Source organism: Miniopterus schreibersii, assembly GCF_964146895.1.
Source record: "Miniopterus schreibersii genome assembly, chromosome: 1".
In the NCBI taxonomy this organism is placed as follows: domain Eukaryota; kingdom Metazoa; phylum Chordata; class Mammalia; order Chiroptera; family Miniopteridae; genus Miniopterus; species Miniopterus schreibersii.
The window spans coordinates 21,543,051-21,564,379 of NC_138101.1; the positions used below are offsets into that span (position 1 = coordinate 21,543,051).

At 40.5% G+C, this 21,329-nt stretch overlaps 1 protein-coding gene across 2 annotated transcripts in view; it reads left to right on the forward strand.

Annotated features, from left to right (window-relative positions):
* Window positions 1-18,489, forward strand: part of FAM114A1 (family with sequence similarity 114 member A1) — a 48,357-nt gene extending 29,868 nt beyond the window's left edge. Inside the window, exons 8-14 of one of the 2 annotated variants that reach the window (XM_081147543.1) lie at window positions 4,692-4,815; window positions 8,443-8,534; window positions 10,216-10,374; window positions 11,213-11,352; window positions 12,496-12,568; window positions 14,867-14,920; window positions 16,628-18,489. In XM_081147543.1, the coding sequence (XP_081003669.1) occupies window positions 4,692-4,815; window positions 8,443-8,534; window positions 10,216-10,374; window positions 11,213-11,352; window positions 12,496-12,568; window positions 14,867-14,920; window positions 16,628-16,729 (744 nt within the window). In that variant the 3' untranslated portion in view covers window positions 16,730-18,489. The remainder of the gene's footprint in view (window positions 1-4,691; window positions 4,816-8,442; window positions 8,535-10,215; window positions 10,375-11,212; window positions 11,353-12,495; window positions 12,569-14,866; window positions 14,921-16,627) is intronic. The other variant, XM_081147542.1, reaches the window with a different exon arrangement.
* The last annotated feature ends 2,840 nt before the right edge of the window (window positions 18,490-21,329 follow it).

Genomic DNA, 21,329 nt, shown 5'->3' on the forward strand with positions numbered 1-21,329 from the left:
TTTATGTTATTTCATTTATTTTTTATTAAACATATTGGGGTGGCATTGGTTAGTAGGATCATATAGGTTTCAAGTGTACATTTCTATGTTACAAGATCTGTATACTGTATTATGTGCCCACCACCCAAAGTCAAATCATCTTCTGTCAAAACTGTTAACTCATTTAATTGGACATGTGGCTCTTTTGTGTGAATGTCAGGTTGAGTGTACTCTGGGATATTTTTCCACTGGAGGCCACAGGGCAGTACCCTTTGGGCCTCTCATGAGGGGTTATGGGCTCTGAGGAGCTATGGGCCATTCATGGGGAGGGGCAGGTGCTCAGACAGGAAGCTGAACTTGGAAGTGAACCTCAGAATGGGGAAGAGATTTTGACTCTCTCTAGGTCTTACCCTTTCATGTTTGGACTTTGAGAAGGTTGAGACATTCTTCATGCCCACCTAGTCAGGGGAAGATGACATCTGCCACATAGCAGGCAACCAAGATCCAAACAAGACGGAGACACACACATCCCTATTTCCCACCCAGAAGATTATCGAATTACAAGTTATTCTCATGTTTATTTGCTAAAAAGTTGTCCATGAGCCATCAGTGACAGTCTTGTAGTTAAACTGTTAACAAATAATTTTTTTAAAGCAAAATCATGAGTCTTATACAGATATAAAATGAGCATGAGTTAAAGAATTTAGTTAGCTCATTAATTAAATGAAGGACCCAAACTGATATTATAACTGATTCAAAGGAAAAGCCAAAGAGCCACAAATTTATATGCAGTAAAGCAATTTTGAAATGAGCACGCAAATGGACACAGACCTGGTTTTTCCATAGGAGGTTGTCCCTCAGCTGGGCAAAATTCATTCACATATCTGTACACAAGAATTATTTTACACTACAATCAGCTATCTACAATTTACAGAGTTATAAAATTACTCCCATAGAATCAGAATTCAATAATCTGGTAAGGTGTACTTTAGAAAATGAAGCACAGAGTTTTCCCTACAAAAGCTGTGTTTGGAGTCAAATGTTATGTGATCAAATATAATTCAGTAGCTGTATGATTTTGGACCTGTCTTACCTCAGTCTCCTTATCTATGAAATGGGAATAATAATGAAAACCTACTTCATATTAAAATAGGATTACTAAAATAATTAAGTGAGATAATCCATGTGAAGTTAGTCACAGCATGCCTAATACATAATAAGCACTCAATAAATGATAGTTGTCATTTTATACATATATGAGTATATGCACATATAATATTGATGACATTTTATTCTTACACGCATTCTTGTGTTACATGTGTTTGTTATTATTACTAAAAACACTACAGGGGAGCATGGCCCCTTGAGGCCATCATGGTGGTGGAGAGAGATTTCACTCTGGCTGGTTCTGTTGCAGAGATTTCACTCTGGCTGGTCTCAGCTGTGAAACAGCCTCAGGTCCCTGGAAAAGAGCCCCAAAGGACTGCTGTTGCTAGGAGGGAGGTTAGGTCCCTGGAGGGATGAATTTCCCTCTGTTTGCACACTGCTCCTACAAACTCAGTTTTCTTTCCCCAACCTGGAGATTTTTGTAGTTTTTATAGTAAGTAATGCAGACTTCTTTTCTTGGCTTACTCAGTAATGATAGTTACTGGGTACCGAAATAAACAGTCCTAATAATGTATGTGTCAAAACCATTAGGAGTTTTCCTCCCTCCTATAACAGTCCCAGACGGGGGTGCCTGATCAGCAGGGAACTTTCCTGCATTTAGGGAGCCAGGCACTAGACCCATCCTAGTGCTCTTAGACCTCTGGCAAGAATACAAATGGAGGCCTATCCTGGGATTGTCAGATGTAAAAAATAAAAATACAGAATGACCTGTTAAATTTTAACTTTAGAATATATTTTTTAGCATAAACATGGCCTGTGCAGTATTTGGCACACACACTTATACTACGAAAATATTCATTGTTTATCCAGAACTCAAATTTAACCAAATGTCCTATATTTTATCTGGCAACCTTACACATACCAAATATTTAAGAGTAAAAGCACTTTTGGAAACAGACTGCTGAAGAAAATAGATTCTGTCATCCTACTTTTGACAAATATACTTTTGTAATGCCCTGGAAGGCCGGGTTCCCATTTAGAATTCTCAGACTCCTCAAATTTCCACACCACCCTCCTGCCTGCTCTCCTCCTTTTATCTCCAATTGTCTCTCACCTCAGAGAGCCCCACATGCGCATGTGAGGATAACTTAGTTCAAGTTCCACCCATATCCTGCAAACAGCCACCTTTGTCACCCCTTGGGCCCAGGAGTGTCCTCATCCAGGAGATGGTCCCACTGTGAGGAGCACAGCCTGGGGAAGAGGCCCGTACAGGCCGTGGCAGGGAACTTGGAGAGTCCCTGGAGGAGTGCGCTCCAGTCGGGGGAGTGTGGGCTCAGGGCAGGCTATCCCTTTGGCCCTGTGGACTCCCCTGTGGCCACCTCTGAAGTATTGGCTTGGACCATCATCTAGTGTCTTCTTAATCCCACCAGCATGAGGAGAGAGCGCATAGAGGGGACACTTCCATTTTTAAAAACTCTTGACCCAGAAATGATTTATATCCCTTCCACTACCATTCCACTGGCTGAAACCGGGACAGGGTATATGGAGGTATAAGGACTTATTAGCATTAGTATTATCTACTAGGTGGATTCTAGGATGGCAGTTGGCATGGCAATGTGGTGTGATCTATAAATCTTAAGGAAAAACGAATAATTGTACTCCCATTATACTCAATATTTTGCAAAAATAGCAAACAAGAATCTTCAAAATGGTACCCCATGCCCCCTTTCAGGGAAAAGATTCGTAAGGCAGACTGTCTACAAATCTGTTTGTGTTCCCGACAGTACTTAAGCACAGTGCCAAGCATGTAGTCAGCATTCCACGAATATTTATTGAGCCATGCATAATTAATTATTATTTATTGGAGTGAAGTAAATAGTCAACTCACATTGCCTTGGCATAACAGAATGAACTAGGGGGAAGCAAAAGAGATGCTGTAGTAAACAGATGCTGACAAAACAATCCTTTGCTTAAAAGATCCCTTCCCAGAGGTGCCGAAAGCAGGAAACCCCACTGCAGTCGCTCCTGGAGGATGGCTCCCCTCCAGGAGACACAGGAAAACCAAAATGTTCTACGTGTGTGTACATTTTCACTAAGTGTTGTACTCTAACACATTTATTCAATTACCTTTATCTTTATTCTTAGAAAACTGCTGTTTAGAAAATATATCTAGAGCGTAGCAATATGACGTGGGCACATCTAGGACCCTGAGACCTAACCATGAGTGTATGAGCTGCAATAAAGAGTTTGAAAAGGTCAAGGTGAAAAGGAGGGGCGGCAGCCCTCGTGCGGCACGCTTTTGCTTTCACCCACTGAACTCTGCTAATGGGTTTGTGTTGATGACTTCCCGCCAGGCTCCTTCCCGAGCTTTGGCGCTGGTTGCATTAGCAGCGTTCAGGAAAATGGTGTTCTGCATCCTGATGACCTCTCTAACTCTCTCACTTATCCTGATGTGCGAATCTACTACCGTAATGAATATTAAAACACATTCTAAAGGGCACAGTGGCTCCTCTGCTGTCTCTCCCTGCAGAGCAAGTGTTGGACCAAGGAACGAAAAATTAAAAGCCATGTACTGTAGTCATGCTTCACTTTTTATGTGTTTCTCCATGCCCTTTGGCCAGCTTAGGAATTGAAATCAATCTTCAGACTCACAGAGAATGACTGGCCATCTGTACAAATAATTTTTAAGTGTTTACAGAGGATCGTTTCAAAGAGGGGATCTGAAACAACAGGCAGAGAGAACAGCAGTTCAGGGAGGACATCAGACCCCTGTGAAGTTTCTGCACACCATCTCGCCTCCCCAGGGGGATGGACAGTCCCTCCCTGGTGCCCCCACTGACACTCCACTCACGGCTGCCATGGTTTTCTTAGTTAATGTGGGCCTCCCTTCTCTAGACTATAAGATCTCTGAGAAGAAAAATGTGTTTTGTGTGTTCTTGCAACCCCAATACAATAGCCCACATCTAGTAAGTATATATGTATCTATATCTGTGTATATATATTTATTTATGTTTATTTACATGTGTATATTTACATGTATGTGTGTGTGTGTGTGTGTGTGTGTGTGTATATATATATATATATATATAAATTTGATCACTCTAAGTACTTTTAAGTGCATTATTTTATTTAACCTTCAAATCAACCTTATAAGGTAGATCCTATTAGCCCCCATTTTACAGATAAGGAAGCTGAGGCCTAGAAAGGTTAAACAAATTACCCAAAGTTGCATCATTAGGAAGTGAGGAGCTGATATTAGAATCCAGGGTTAGCACCAAAGTGTATGTAACCATGGTCGGGGAGGAGCTGCCGCCACCATTCATTTAGCATCTGCTGTGGGCACCTGTGCAATGCATCTCATGTCCATTGTCTCATTTACTGCAGGAGGATCACAGTGAGGTGTGTATCTTACTTTAAAAATTTAAAAACTGAGGCCGAGCAAGCTTAAGTAACTGACCCAGCGTTGCACAGTGAATAGGCAATTCAACCCGGTGTTACCTCCCACACCACGAATCACCTGTCCAGGAGAACTGGGGACATCTGTACATAAATGTCATTAAGGGGAAGAAAAGACGACAGTCATGCTGACCTATTTCTTTTTTCAGGTTCAGTCATTTTTAGCCTCTCTTGATGGAGAGAAGCTGGAACTCTTAAAAAATGACCTAATTTCTATTAAAGACATCTTTGCTGCCAAAGAATCAGAGAATCAAGAGAATCAAGAAGAGCAAGGTAAAGGAAAATAGTCAGTTAATAGCAAGACAAAGTGTTGGCATAACCCTATGAAACTGCTATTAATAAGCACACACCTTTGAACAGGGTGGGATTATCTAATTCAGTGCTCCTCCTTCCACTCCCCAAACACCCCAGGCATCTGCTCTTCTTACAGGAGCTGGTCACAGTGGTCTGTAATCCTCTTTTGCTGGGCGGGAACTCCTGACTGAGGCATCTTTATGTCTCTGGTGTCCAGCACAATCCCTGGCACATCACAGGCATGAAATAAACAGGTGTGGCCAAGGGAACAGGAGGGCAATGCGCTAAACAGGGCCCTGGTGCCGAGCGTGTATGCTCCGATGTCGACTTTTTTATCTGCATGTGGAAGGTGCTGAATGTGATTGATATTGATGGTGGGCAGGTCTTTCAATGGATTTCTTTTCATATTTTCCTCTCCCTTTTAATTTATATGTGTAGGAATTAGGATGTATTTGTAAGTGGCCTATACTCCACCTAAAAAGTACAGTTCATACCAAGGCACACACTGGAGTGATATGTCAGGTTGTCAATCACTGAACTGAGCCAGGTTCGCTCTCCTGATAATCCTCCAGCCAATGACATGGCCCCAAGGACACCAGGACCTATTTTGTGAGAAACGGCTTCCTAGAGAGGGGAGGAAAGTGATCTCAAAGGTAGACATGCTTTGATTAAGTTGTCCATTTGGGAGCAGAATATAGTAAAACCTTTGCTCTGCACATGGACAGTGATTTCTTACTGTGTCATCAGCAAGCACCACAACAACAGTATTCCATGTGGGTTATGCTGAAAGGTCAGGCAACCAAGGACAAGACAGGGCTGGCTTCTAGGACCATCTTAAGGGTCCCACTTGACACATTTTCACCATTTACATGCTGTATGGCTTTGAATGAGTTATGTAACCTTTCTGAAATTCCGTATCTCACCTGTCAAATGGAGACAATGACACATATTTCAAGGGATATTGTGAGGATCAAATTAGAGAGTATATGTAAAAATATATATTATAGTGCCTGGCACACAGAACCGCTCAAAATGTTAGCTGTGATTATTATTTAAAGTGCTAACACAATGCCAGGAAAATAGTAAAGGTGTAATAAGTGGTAGTTTTTATTGATGTTTGCCCTTGGTCTTACCCACATGCAGAGTAGTGATCACATGCATTTATTCCGTCAAGTTGCTGGAAATGTTTTGTGCCCAGGTGTGGTACATACCTTTAATTAAAAGGTCCAATGCTTCAGCCTCCATGCTTAGGGCAAAATTATTCTAAGCATTTGCAAACCGTCATTTAAATACCATCTCCAGCTTTAGCCCCACATACTGACCTTCAGCTTAATTAGCTTTATGTTCATTGCATCAAAATAGAAAAATCAATTACACTAAAGCATAGAAAGAGGCCGATGTCAAAGAGACTGTTGGAGAATTATGTTTTTAAGCATTTGTATGTTTCTCCAAAGTCACAAAGGATGACAGCCTTGTGTTTGCGTTAATAACGAAGAAACTAGGACACAGCTGTCAGAGGTCATGCCACTAGTATCATGGCCTCAAGATGAACTAATATAGATGCCTCTTTCCCAGAGTAACAATCACCATAAAGAGCCAGGCTATTTCTCTTCAGTTTCTTGATGCTGGAAGTAGACCTTGGTCTTATTAGGGCTTCAATCCGAAAGGATTAAAAGAGGCTCCCAAAGTCCCTGTCACATCAAAGAGATCCTGTTGCCAGTGCAAGTTAAGGCAGTATTGCTTTCCCAACTAGTGCTATTTCTTGGAGAGAAAACTTGATTCAATACTGTTAAATAGAAAAGGATGTGTTCTAGTCTCCATGTAGAACTTCATTAAACTGAGATTTTTTTAAAATATGACCAAAAAAATAATTAAAGTCCCCTTAAATAGCAAGATTAAGAAATGGTAGACCTGTCTCTCCTTAAGTGACAGAACCCGGTAATCTCCCATATAGTATATCCATTTTCCCAAAGGGCATCTCCAGATTATCAAACTGCTATTAATTTTAATTAATTTAATAAAGAAATGTCATTCGAACACTTAAAGAATAGCATGGTTGTCGTCAAATCAATCCAGTTGTGATGGAGTGTTACAACTTACCAGTGGGGTGAGTGGACAAATCAGGAGCAAAACTCGAGAAGAAACTAGAATGTTTTCATCAAATTTTTTCTCATGAGCACTTACATTTCTAAAAGTCTCCTAACACCTAAATAATTTCTTTGACAGTCTCCAAGTAAACTGTGATTTTTAGGTGAGTTTAATATCAGGCTCCCTTGCATTTAATAATGTTACCTAATGATTTGCATGTTGGTCTTTCCAGCAGAGCATAATTTTATCATACTAATTCCGTTTACCACTGTTGTAAAGAGATTTTAAAAGGCTATTTTCTATTTTTATTGTCTTGATGAAGGTCTTCTCACCATATATACAGACCAAGAGTTGCAGTAATAGGCATTCTTTGTTGCAACATTTTTTATCATCTGTTTCTGTGCACTTCCATTTTCCTCTGTGATTTTTTTTCTAAAATATTTGGCCGAAGCTATTGGTGTATTTTCCTGTTTTATAGCATGAATGCACATTTAAAAGCTGGGCCTACACAAAGTGCTTGTTTCCTAATTTAGTGTTGATTACTCCCAAATATTTTTTATCTCCTTATGTTATATCTTTATAGCACATAACAATATAGTTCATGAAACTTTAGTGTTTACAAAATACTTTTGCATTTGTTATATTATTTGGTTCTTGCAACACAGCTAACGAGGAGATGGTTGGGTTTTATTATCCTAAATTTGCAGAGGAAGGTTTGGAAGCTAAGAAGCCCTGTGACTGGCCGCATGTCACAGATCCACTAGATACGGGAGCTGGTATAGAGCCTGCACCTTCCAAGCCTCAGTGCAGGGCTCCTTCTGCCCTGTAACACTGCCTTCTACAGAACAAGGAGGACCAGGCAGTTTGGGGATGAAATCTTGTCGATGCTCAGATGTGCCCCTGCCCCTCTTACTTTGCCTACCTAGAGAAGATGAGACCAAAACTTCAGCTCAGCAGAGAGAGAATCTCAGCTTTTGATGAAATCTCTTGCTCTTTCCCCTTCTCTCCTTCCCTCCACCCCCAAACTCTTCCTTTGTGCATGTGTAATGCCTTCTCATTCTTGAAGGTTCAGTTCAGACATCACCTCCTCCATCGAGACTAATTTGCCTTCCTCAGCACTGTGGTTCTGTGGACATGAAAGGGCGCCCTGGGTCTTATCAGTGTTGCAACGCTAGGCATAGCAATACTCTAAGTCATAAATACAGTGTTGACCTGAGAAAAGGTCATTTATTTGTTCACTCAGTCATTCTTTCAGCAAACAGCTACTGACCACCTACCTATAGCTGCAAATAAGATGGATAAGTCTCTCCCAGCCCCCACATTGCCTTCAGGCCAGCCTGGGGGCACCCCAGCTAGTGCTGTGAGCAGCAGCCTACTGCCTCGCGGCTGTGTCATAAGTAGGCGACACTCATTTTTGCTTGGAAGCTGGAGGGCAGGCTGTGGGTTGGGGGAGCTGCCACCTTTTGAAAAAGAAAAAAATAAATCATGCTTCTTACTTCTGTCGCTTCCTATTTCTAGGCTCGGAAGAAAAGGGAGAAGAATTTGCCAGCATGCTTACAGAGCTTCTCTTTGAATTACACGTTGCGGCCACGCCTGACAAACTCAATAAGGTCAGCCCCGTCTGTCTGAGATTTTGTTTTTTAGAAGAAGGTCTCAGTTATAAAATTCCAGAGACCCACCTGAAATGGAAAAACCCCAAACCCCAAATGGCGCATGGGTGGAGGGAAGTCTGTGGTCAGTAATTAAGATTCGAGGCGGCTACATAATGAAATGCAATGGTAGAGAACGTGCTAGACCTATGCTTTAGCTGCAGCTTCCGTAGTAATTACCTTATGACCTTAAACAAGTCACTTCTCAAAATAGAATTTTATGTCAGAGCAGTGCTTGTCTTCGGCATAGGGAAGAGAAGGAGTACAGAATCCCCAAGGGGTTTTTTCAAATGCCATCTCCCCTCCCCACCTGAAGTGACAGGCCAGAATTAGGCAGAGAGAAGCACATCAGCCAGGGCCGCCTCACGTCCCTCCCACCTGGAATGCTGGTCCTGTGCTGTGTCTAAGAATCTTCCAGCTACAACACTCTGAGTTCCCCTAATGGTACCTCAGTCGGCTTTGCAAGTTAGTACAAGGTCTTGCTGCAGAGTTTCTTAATGAGGACACTGATCATTGATTACTTAAAACTGTGACATTTTTCCTACTCTCTCCCTGTTTTCCCTTTCTTCTCTTTAGCGAGCAGTGGTTGGCACAGGGCATCATTTATCCAGGTGGGTGAGGAAAGGGCAGAATGAGGCAGTGAGGAGGAGAGATGAGTAATTTCTTTATCTCCGATAGAGGTCACCGACTCTGGCAGGTCAGTGACTTGAACACAATGGGAAATTGCCTCATTCATCTCCACGCAGCACCTGCCACTGCTCGGAGAGTGTGCGGTGCCTCCAAGGCCTCCCCGGTTTATTACCATAGTCAGGTGAACCTCAGTTGCTAAAAGCGGACAGCACACCAAGGATCGTGTTGTTGGGTTTATGTCTCCCCAGATCTTCTTACCATTAACATGCCACTCAATGCTCTGACATATTAAACTTTGATATGACCGCTTTAAGATGACAAGTAGGTTTGGCATGAGCTCAGATACAACTTTCACTTAAGCAGACAGCTTAAAAACTATTTGATAAAAGCTCCCTTTCTAAATGTAGGGAACAGCAGATCGGGAAGGTGGCTGATGCCTGTTCAATGTAGCCATAATTTCTTAGGCACTCCTGTGAAATTAAACCAGTCGCTGAGTGGCGCCAGGTCTCTCCAGCGGCCCTTCTCCCCTCCTCGTGAGGTCAGAGCCCTCGCAGGACTGGAGAAGAGCCTGTCTCACCTCCCCAGGGCGCTGCATTAGCAGGCTCAGGCGGCACTGAGGGCTTCATGAGCCACAGCCATGAGGACAGTTGCTTTAGCAATGACCCCTGCTGAATCTCTAACATATTCAGAAAGTACTGTGATTCTTTTATAGTTGGTCCTGAAACGTGAAAAAGGTACTATCACCTTTTTAAGGTGTCCATCGTTTTTATTCTTACCCGAGTATCATCTTAGAGTGCTTTTTAAAACACCCTCCACCCTGTGCCGTCCTCTCCGTCCTTCCTTTCTATTCTGTCCCCTCGCCCGAAAGCGACAAGAAGCTGTTCTCAAGGAGCTTAGGGAATCGCCCCATCATTCTTCAAATGTGCAGAGAACCAGCCTTGAAGGCTCAGGGAATTTCTCACTCCCCGTATTTGCACAGTGAATGTCTTGCCTTGGCTGGGGATCTTTGCAGGCCATGAAGAAAGCTCACGACTGGGTGGGAGATGACCAAGCCGAGGCGCCAGTAGATGTGGCAGAAGGGACCGAGGAGAAAACTGAGAAGGAAGAAAAGGAAACGGAACCCGAACACCCCGAAGAAGGGAAGGAAGAAAGGAGAGCGAAGGCCGTTGAGGTCCATCTCTTTTAGACTGTAATCTTATGTTCACTTTATTAGCAGCCTAATTTAAAGCGAGGGAAAGCCATTTCATTTTTATTATAGAAATATGAGAATTAGTATAATAAACACTACAATTTCTCTGCACCAAGATAATCGATGACTCAGCATAGCTATTGTAGCTTTTCTCCATAGCTCTACAATTGTAATTTGAAGGGGAGAAAATGATCTTTAAGAACAGAGTTGATTTACCTTGAGAGTGAAATTCCATCTTGTGTGCAAATTTGTAACCGTAAAATGTCTTTATGCCCCATAACGATGAGGTAATTGAAGCTTTTTCCAAAAAAAAAAAATTTTATTGCAATAGTTTTTATTCTGTAGTTTAATAAATATATATATGCATAATTGATATCCTGCCTGTGTTTAAAGATGAGTTTGCAATAACTTCATCTTACACTGGATTTTAATTTTAGAAAAGGTAATTTTTAAAATTAGATCACGCTGAGAAAAATGTCCATTGAGGTCTGTTCATTCAACCGCCCTTTCCCACACCTTCTTGAGCACCTGCCTGTTGTGTGCCCAGCATTGCTCTGAGAACTAGGGACATAGCCGTGACTAACACTTAACCATGTCCCTGGGAACCAGACAGCACTTCCATTTTCTGGCAGAATTTCCACTTAGAAAAGCCTTAGACACACCCATTAATCTTTGGGTAAACTTTTTCAGGTCATATTTGGGTTCTTTTTCCAAGAATTACACACACACATATATATATACACATATGTTTTAATATCACTTTTTTTTTAAAAGTATCTGCTCAGTGCATAATTTTCTTACTTGCATTCACTTATTTCAGGAAGTATACATGCTGTCCATCGAAAGTCTCGCAGAAGTCACAGCACGCTGTATCGAGCAGCTTCATAAAGTAGCAGAATTAATTCTTCATGGACAAGAAGAGGAGAAACCAGCTCAGGACCAAGCAAAAGTTCTGATAAAGTAAATGTTATTTTAAATTCTTTTTTTTCCAATTTTACATCCATGTGCCATTCAAATACACACACACCCTAGGCTACTAAAGATTCAGTTTTCAAGTCAGCTAATTCCAGTTTTTATGCTCATCTTAAGGTACAAGTACTCTCTTAAGAAATGAACCCTGTCAGCAAGGATAATAATAGTTAGCTAGTCATTTCAGGAATTATTTATGAAGAGATTTAAGAGAAGACACCCTAAATAGTTCAGAGCTAAGAAAGTGTTTGTTTTAATAGATCCAAGTCATAGAAGTACAGACCTTTAAGAGTAATTACGTTTTCAACACACCACACAAATACTGAAAGGACACCTTAATGGGACTTCTTAGCAAGCTTCACAAAAATATGCAAACACACCCCACCGTTCATAGGGACTTATACCAGCTCTACATATTCCAAATTCTGTAATGTTATGACACATTGCTTTAGTGAAGTATTTGTGTCCATTTTGCATTATTTTCTTGGGGTAAAGTCTTAGAAGTGGAATGGCTGGAATAAACTTGGAGTTTTGATATGTCTTAAAAACATATTCTGCAGGGGCATCTGATAAAAACAGTTAAGATATCAAGAGACACCTGAGTTTGAATCCCAGCTCTATCACTACTGCATGTCCTAAGCAAGTTATTTAACCTTCTTAAATGTCAGTTTCTTCATCTATAAAATGGGAATAATAATGTAACCAATAAGGTCACTGTGAGGATTAAATGAAATTATTTATACAAAAGTACTTAATATAGTACCTCAGTGAATGTTCATTGTTATTTAAAAATGACCAAAGAGCTGGAGAAAAGCCACTTGGCAAGAGTGTTAAATCCCTCTACATGTGGAGCCGAGACTGATGTTCTTCACATGTGGTTTTGAGTCTAAAAAGAGGTAGACTGAATTAGATGATTATTCTTTAATTAAGCATGCAAAGAAAACCAGGATTCGATTAAACTGTGTTTGTGAATCATGGAAAGTTATTGAGAAAAACATTTCTACAAAGCATCTTCAAACTTGTGTTAATACTGGTATCAATATATGAGTATTAATATCAGTAATTGTCTTGATGGTTAAATTATTTTACTTTATTGAAAATCCCCAATCGCTTTTTTTTTTTTTTTAATTTCAGATTAACTACTGCAATGTGCAATGAAGTGGCCTCCTTATCAAAGAAGTTTACAAATTCCTTAACCACTGTTGGGGTAAGAGTGTAATACTGATTCTTTTTTCAACTTTTTAATGGAGATGGGTCTATTAGGGGCTTTGAGAAGTAGAGACATCAAAAGTTACCCACAGCCCTAGCTAGTTCCACTCAGTAGTTAGAGCATCGGCCCGTGGACTGGAGGGTTCCACGTTCAGTTCTGGCCATGGGCACACGCCTCAGTTGCAGGCTCGATCCCCGGCCCTGGTCGGGGCGCATGCAGGAGGCAGCCAATGGATGTGTCTCTCTCACATCAATGTTTCTCTCTCTCTCTCTCTCTCTCTCTCTCTCTCCCTTTCACTCTCTCTGAAAAATAATGGAAAAAATATCCTTGAGTGAGGATTTTTAAAAAAAGGTATCCACAGTTTTCAACTGTGCAGGGGCTCAGCACCCGTAACCCCAAGTTGTTCAAGGATCAACTATAAATACACATATGTGCACAAATGTTTGTGTGCACAAAATCAGAAACACACTTGTTATTATTTTGGAGGAAGAAAAAGCTAAGTCTAAATAGAGCTCAGTAAAATGCCGCCTCGCCACAACGGCCCTCCTCTTCCAGGACTGGGATGAATCATCCGCATGAAGTCATTGTCTCTGTTCTCCATACCTGCCATTATTCATAGCTCGAAGCTAATGACAGTCTATTGCTCTCCAGACTCTATTAAAATTGCTTGCACATCTCATTGATTCTGAAACTGATGTCATTTTGATTATATTTTAGAGGTTTATTGATAATCAAGTAAACATGAAAGCAAATACCATAATGGATTTTCTGGTTACTTACTAAAATGACTGGGCTTTTAAAGATTTTTTTTTTTCCCCACCAAGACTTCATTGTGGTTTCCCCAGTAGAGTAATGTCAATGAAAGTGGGCTACTCTGGGAAGATGTATTTCATTTATATACTCTGTTCCCCATAATGTCTTCTGGGCGCGGTAAGGAAAAACAGTCTATTAAGATTGCCCTCTCTCTGTCCAATCCCTTTCATTATTTATTGTCGAAGAGTAGATTGAACATTTTAGACAGAGAAGACCGTTAATGGATAGACAGTAGTGGAGATAATAATGATGATACTAACACTAGCTCTCATTTTTTGAATACCCACTTTATATCGGACTCTGTATTCTGTATATATTGCATATATTTATGTTTTGCCCACTGGGATCTATAGACTTGTTTGCAAGTTATATTTAAGATTGTTTTAATTTTGCTGTTAATCTGGAAGACACACCCTCTAACCAAATACCCATGTTTTACATTGAAACAAAGAAAGAAAAAGACTAATGAACAGGGCAGAGACTAAGGTAGGCAAGCAAGGTTCTTAACTCACCTGAAAAATGTAAGGGGGCTCCCCCCAAAGAAGACAAAAAAACAACTTCAGTCATCTAGACAAATATCTTAATGCAATTTTTAAAACTATTTTTTATTTATTTTTTTAGAGAGAGAGGGAAAGGGAGAGAGAGAGAGAGAAACATCGATGTGAGAGTGAAAGGTCGATCAGCTACCTCCTGCACGCCCAGGCATGTGCCCTGACCGGGAATAGAACCAGCAACCTTTTGGTGCACAGGACAACACCCAACCAACTGAGCCACACCGGCCAGAGCTTAATGAGATTTTTTTTATTATTATTATTATTTTAATCCTCAACCAAGGATACTTTTTCCATTGAGAGAGTGGAAGGGGGAGAGAGAGAGAGAGAGAGATCGATGTGAGAGAGACACATCAATTGGTTACCTCCCACACATGCCCTGACAGAGGCCGGGGATCAAGCCTGCAACTGTACATGCCCTTGGTTGGAATCAAACCTGGGGCCCTTCAGTCCTCGGGACAATACTCTGACCACTGAGCCAAACTGGCTAGGGCAATGCAATATTTTTAAAAAATCAAATCAAAATTAATGCAAAACAATTTTAAGTAAAGACAGGCTCCAGCTCTGCACTGCTACAACCCAGCCTCACTCTGCTCACCCTAATCCCAGACCTACAAGTCTTCAATAGTCACAAAGGTCTGAGTTTAAATTTCTAGCTATGTGACCTTAAACAAGTTATTCAGCCTTCCTGATTGCCATTTTTCATCTTTAATTTAGGGTTATCATGGTACTTACCTACCTCTTAGGATTTTTGTCAAAATTAAATGAGATCATCTAGGGGAAGCAGCAAATATGAAGCTGGGTCCAGAGTAAGCTTTCAACTTCTCCTCTCCTCCCTAAGAGATCCCTCAACAAAGCCAGTGTGTGACATTTTCTGTGGCGAGCCTTGAGTTGAGCACCTAATCTGTCAATTTCACCCTTTTCATTCCAGAGCAACAAGAAGGCCGAGGTCCTTAACCCCATGATCAACAGTGTATTGTTAGAGGTAAGTGGCCCGGGAGAGAAAGTGCTTCCGAATCAAAGCAAATGTTAGAGCTACATTTTCTTCCCACGCAGCAAGTGTTCCTGCAATTCTAAATCTTATCATCAACACTCTTTTTTTTTTAGTAAATTTGTGGAGCTCAACCAGCTGTAAACCCTAGGGTGAAGCAACAATACCTAATTTTCAAGAATTCCTGACTATAAAAAGAAATGCAAAGCTTGCACGATATTCCTGCTGCTGTTTTCTCCAGCAGAAGCAGATTTCTGTTGCCTGGTTTGACACCAGATTTGACACTGTGATTATTGGCTGCAGTGAGGGATTCTTGCTCAGTGGGGATTTTTGTAAAAATGGGCACTTCCCTTCGTTCACAATAATCTTTGGTTTAGCTGGGTCTAAGCGCCAGACTGTTTAGCCTCTGCCTGTTCAGTGACCAGAGGCACCATCCTGTGCAACCACTGGCTCCATGGCCTGTCCGCTCACCAGGACCTTGTGGCATAGACAGGTAGCTGCCCGGACACTTCTATGTCTTTGCCAGAAATAGTGATGTAAGAGAGGCTCAGGAACATCCCTGAGTCATAAGACTGTGTGTTCTACCTGTGGTTGGTGGGAGAGAACCCTCCCTTAGGGGATACACAATAAAGAAACAGACAAATCTGTAGCCACAGGGCACCCAGCTGAAGCCATACAGTGGTAACAAGTTAAGCTTAAACATGGGCAATGCATATATTGTAATTTTTTACAGGTATCAATTCAAAATTTGGAAATTACAGAACTTCAAGTAAGGGAGGGCTACCTATATATTTATAGCAACATTTTTAGGAGTCATGCCTTACTGTGAAGGAAAACTATCAAGGTACCAAAAAAAAGTGACAAAAGAAGTGGTGGCACCGAGTGTTATTGTACAGGACACAGCCACACATGGGATGGAGTCGAGGAGCAAGGAGTGTAAGGACAGGTTCTCGGGAAACAGACAGTTAAGAGGAAACCCAAGCAATCCGAGGCAGAATGTGGAACAGGAAAATCTCTGCCCTGGCCTCCCAGAAGGCGTCAACAGAGTAGCTGACCATATCGGTCACCGAGAGGATGGGGTAGAATATTTATTCACTCTCCCAGTGGACGCTTCCTGGTGTTTTAATTATCTGAAGCTTTAAATGGTGTCTGCTAGAGCACCCCAGAACAGCAGCTACCAAACCAAGTAGAAGGTGCCAGCGCACATGGGAGGACGCTGGCGCTCAAGGCTTGCCAGGAATAACTGCACAGTATCTCCAGTTAGCTTTATGCAGACCATTCTTGTTTACTCATCTATAGGTTAGGACAGACTAGAGCCCCCTTCACACTGTGCTTTTATGTTATTTCAGGACAGCGAGGTTGATCTGGTGAGTTAAAAGACTAAGTTAGTTAGTCTTTTAGGATAGTTAAAAGACTGGACATATTGGATCATGAATATGCACACATGAACGCGCCCTCCAAGTCTATGGAAATGGCTTGTCTCCTTTTGAGTGACTTCTTCTCTCTATTACTATAGCTCATTAAGAGCTGGGAGCACTCCATCCCAAGGAATATGTTTACATTTGCTTTAAGCACCAACGTTACAAGAAAAATACTATAAAATATTGTGGGGCTTGATGCCGGGGAACATGATCAAATTGGAAGAATTGTCAAGATTGAACTATGAAAACAACCCTTTAACCGCACGTTTTCCTCTCTCAGGGCTGCAATAGCACGACATACATCCAGGATGCCTTCCAGCTGCTGCTGCCGGTCCTGCAGGTCTCACATATCCAGACCAGTTGTTCAGAAGCACAGCCATGACCCGGCCAGACTCCGTCCAGTTCAAGGAAACAGCAGCTCCTTGGCTTTGATATATTTAACACTGAAGGTTATATTTTCTATGCATCTGGCTACAGACACCAATTTGAGGACACTACAAGCAATTTTGCACAGATAGTATTGAGAATGCAAGTTAAAAGAGAATATCATTTCTCTTAATGTATATGGTTGTTTTACAGATAATAGTGTTTCTTGATATTAATTTAAACTTACACAGCTTTGTATTGATAATTTCCTTTCATCTGAAATTCATTCACAAAAACTCATTTCCATTTTCCTGGTCAAGCATCCTGTATTTAGAAATCCATGGGCAGACCCTAGACTTTTTCTTAACCCTTTAAATTTTCCGTTGTTATAGTGTTACTTTAAATCAGTTCTTATACTGAACATAGTCTTGTTACATAAATGTCACGGGCAAAGATAACACTATTTATAGATTTACCTGTAATAGTTAAAGAAGGACATAAGTATCTCTTTAGAGCCATTCATTCTTGAAACAGGCATTTATTGAGCTCCTACTGTATGCTCACAATAAAGGAACTTGATCTCACCCCAACAGAGACAAATTGAAAGAGAGTTTATAATAATTCTTAAACTGCTTTAAAATACTAATAAAATTTATAAACCTTAAAATATTCAAAAGACATTCATGGTTTTTAAAATTTTCTACCCTTCAACTTATTTTTATACCCTTTCTGAACTTTTTTATCCCAAACTTAGTATATGGTATGAAAATATATATGGAAAAGGGGTACTACAGAGTATTTAGTTTAAAATTGACTTCCTATGACCATAAATACATGATAGCATAATTACAAAGCTTGGAAGTATTTAAATAGGAAATTAAAGGGACTTCAACACAGTAGCCCTAGGACTGCATTTTTAAATCAACTACAGTGGCGCCAGGCTGTTTTTTGAACACACAGATCATATTCGCCAGCAGCAAATACTATCATTGATTCTAAGGGGCAGGAAACAGATGTGTGGGTTGACTAACTGGTATGTTGATCCATGAGAAGCTGCACAGAAGACCCTGCAGCTGGGAGAGGCATTGCCAATGGGCACTTCTCTTCCTGAGCTCTATGTGCTCGTTCCAGGTGGGGGTGCTGTAGAACGCTTCTACATTAGACATCCTCACAGGCACTGTCACAGGGTGTCTTGCCCAGTGGCTCTCTCCAGGGCAGATAAAGCCCATACTTTTGCAAGTGTGAAAAATCCCTCCTCTGCATTGGCTTTTGTTCCCCTGATAGAGTGCCTGTGTTTCATACAGGCATTTCATTAGTCTATGTTGTGTATTTCGTTTGTGTATCTCTTGAAACAGCCAAATAGAAAACATAAAAACAACTTATTTACAATCTAGAATAAAAATTACTCAAGGAATCCATTAAAGATGGGGTTTTTCTACTTGCTTTTTGATTGGCTGAAATGTTTCTGTGATTAAATGTAGAAAACAATTAACTGAAGAAAATGTTGCATCTACCTCTTCAGAAATTTTACACTTTTTATGTACAAAGCAAAGGAAAGGACTTAGATTTACAGTTTCTTTACATCAGATTTTTTAGCATCAGATAGATGTATAGACATTAACTGAAATTGTAAAAGAAATAATTCATTTCAAAAAAGCTAGATTTCCAGAATTAGACTTCAAGCCTAACTTCAGCCATTTAGTGCATAGCAAAAGTTTAATCATAAAATAAAATAAAAATCTGTAAAAGAATAAAAGAGATAATTATTCTTTTTTTATTGATTGATTGATTTGAGAGAGAGGGAGGAAGGGGAAGATAGAGAGACAGAGACAGAGACAGAGAGAAACATCAGTTTATTGTTCCACTTATTTATGCATTCATTGGTTGAGTCTTGTATGTGCCCTGCCTGGAGATCGAACCTTAATGTATCAGAACGACGCTCTAACCAACTGAGCTACCCAGCCAGCGCTGAGAGATAATTATTCTTAAAAAGTGGGTGACATGCCCTGGCCAGTGTGTCTCAGTGAGTTGGAATGCCCTCGCATGCACTGAAGGGTTGTAGGTTCAATTCCTGGTCAGGGCACATTCCTAGGTTGTGGGTTCGATCCCCAGTCAGGGTGCATACAGGAGGCAACTGATTGATGTTTATCTCTCTCTCCTGTCCTCCTCTCTAAAATCAATAAATATATCCTTGGGTGATGATTTTTTTTAAAATGAGTGACATCATTTGCATTGCATTTTCATGTCTTTTAACGATAAAATATCGAATGTTGCCAGGTGAAAACATAAGCTGAGAGGGGATTCCCAGAGCCTAGCCTCATGGCCTGTGAATTACATTATTTAAGAGAGAATACTCACTTAATATATATCTACCCTCCAGGATTGCTCTCTTTCAATACTGCTTTTCACCATCACTTTTAAATAATTGCATCTTTGCTTTGCTTTAAAACCACAGGATCCAGATCTGGGCAAAATGTCAATCAGTTTCCGAATGAATGATTTAGCAGGCTTACTTTGGAAGTTTTCTATTCCTTCAATAATCCTTTACATAAATTGGGTTCATTTCACTCTGTGCAATTACCCTGAACAAGCGTGCCAGATTTTTCTACATCAAGTGCAAAATAAGTTCTAGTCTAAATAATGAATGTAGTTCCGTGCCTGCGCCTCATTCAATAAAAAGCATCAAAAGCCAATTTCAAATTCAAAGCAAAATGCATCCAAGGAAAATTCCTTTGGAATATTGATACATACAACACTAAATGACAAAACTGAGTCCCAAATCTTAAAGCAGAGGCCCAATCTTAAATATGCCCTCCCCCTGGGCACAGACGTCTCTCTTTTATCTGCATTTCACACTGGGCTGCACATCAAGCTCATGGTTAAATGAGCAGTTTGACTGGCTTGAGGCAGTGGCAGGACTAAGCTGAGTTCCTTACACCAACTAAGGAACCATGGACCTCAGCAGCAGAGCTCAGGGGATGAAAGAAGCCCCAGCCTTGGGCAGCCTAAGGGAAAGTGCTAAGTGTAGGGTCAGTATCTGAATCCAGAAATGAGAGCATTTCTGTCTTTGTAGAAGTCAGCTGCCCCAGGTGCTTGGATATCTGGGACATCACCTTCTATGCAGGCCAGCTACACTCGCTTAAGTTAGAAAGAAAAGCAGGCAGATTGCAATCACAGTCATCCCAGAAGTCAGAACATAATGTGTCTTAGGGAAGTAACTTAGCAAAAATGTGAAATAAACATATTTCTCTTCTTTCCTAAAAAAAAAAAAATATATATATATATATGTACACGTATATACGACATGTGTACATATAATGTATTCTGAACAGATGGAGTGGATCATAATACATGACTTCAATCTGTACTTAATTTTATAAAAGCAGTGTTCCTCAGGGTCAAGCTAATTTTTGTCATGTAAAAATTGCCCTTTGATCTTCCTATCAAGGGTGCCCTACATTTTTATATTCAGATCCAACTTCCACTTGGTTTCTTAAATTCCTATGTTTGTAAAGGCACATCAGAAGGGATCATATTGAAAATTCATCTTAGAACTGCAATTTTGCCCTGGTTTTGTCGTTGATTGGAACTCAAAAAGCCATAGGAGTGAATTCAGATAAAAGAAAAAAATCCTGTGTTACCCATTTGCTTCATTTTTCTAGATATCGCATTATTTATTCCAATCTGTGTTCTATTTTCTGTATGTTCATCTCTAATAGATGCTCCATTCAATATCTGCTATTAAACAAAAATGAGGAAAGACATCATTCTGTTCCTTTTTTTTGCGTAGGTCCTAAAAATAATCTGAATTATCCTACCCTTTGAGCACTTTACCTCCAGCAATGATTAAATTATTACAGCCCAACAGCGAGAAACATGTGGATTGTGTTTCTGATATCTCTGGTGTCTAGGATCATCATAGACTGGGAATAGAGGCTGAGTATGGAAGGTCAGGATTTTGTGTTGGGATTTAAGCTACATTTACCTTTGTCTGGATCAAAGAGTGTTTTTCTCTGCATGAGCTGTCAGCCAAAAAGAAATAGGATTATGTGTGCCAGTGGTCACTGCTGGCTCACTTCACAGGCCTGTCCCTTATTAGTCTCAAAGGAATTCTATTCTGAAAAAGAATCATGAAAATTTCTTATATCCTCCACTGAATGCAGAAGTTTAGAGACAATGTGTCTCCCTGACTTGAGTTGCAACACCAGGCTTCTAGAGCTCCATTTGGAGGGAAAAACCAGTGTAGAAGCCAACACCAGATGGATGAAACCTTGGCAGAAATCAAAGCTGAGCCTCTGCCTCTGAGTCCCTGCCATCTTTATCACTCTTTCTCCCTTGGGAATTTTTTCCCCCCACAGCCATTAAGTGCCTCTCTTTCAGGATCAGCTTTTAAAGTCCTGCCTCTCTTTTCCATATTGCTTCTTCCTTTTCTTTCTCTATAATTTATATTATCCTTTCTCCGTCTATATCACCAGAAAACAATCCATCCAAAAGACTTAAATAATAATAATTAATATGTATTGAACATGTGCTGGGCACTGTGCTGAATGTTTAATATGTATTATCCCATTTAATTTCTGTAATTACCCGATCGGGTAGATTTTATTACAATTACC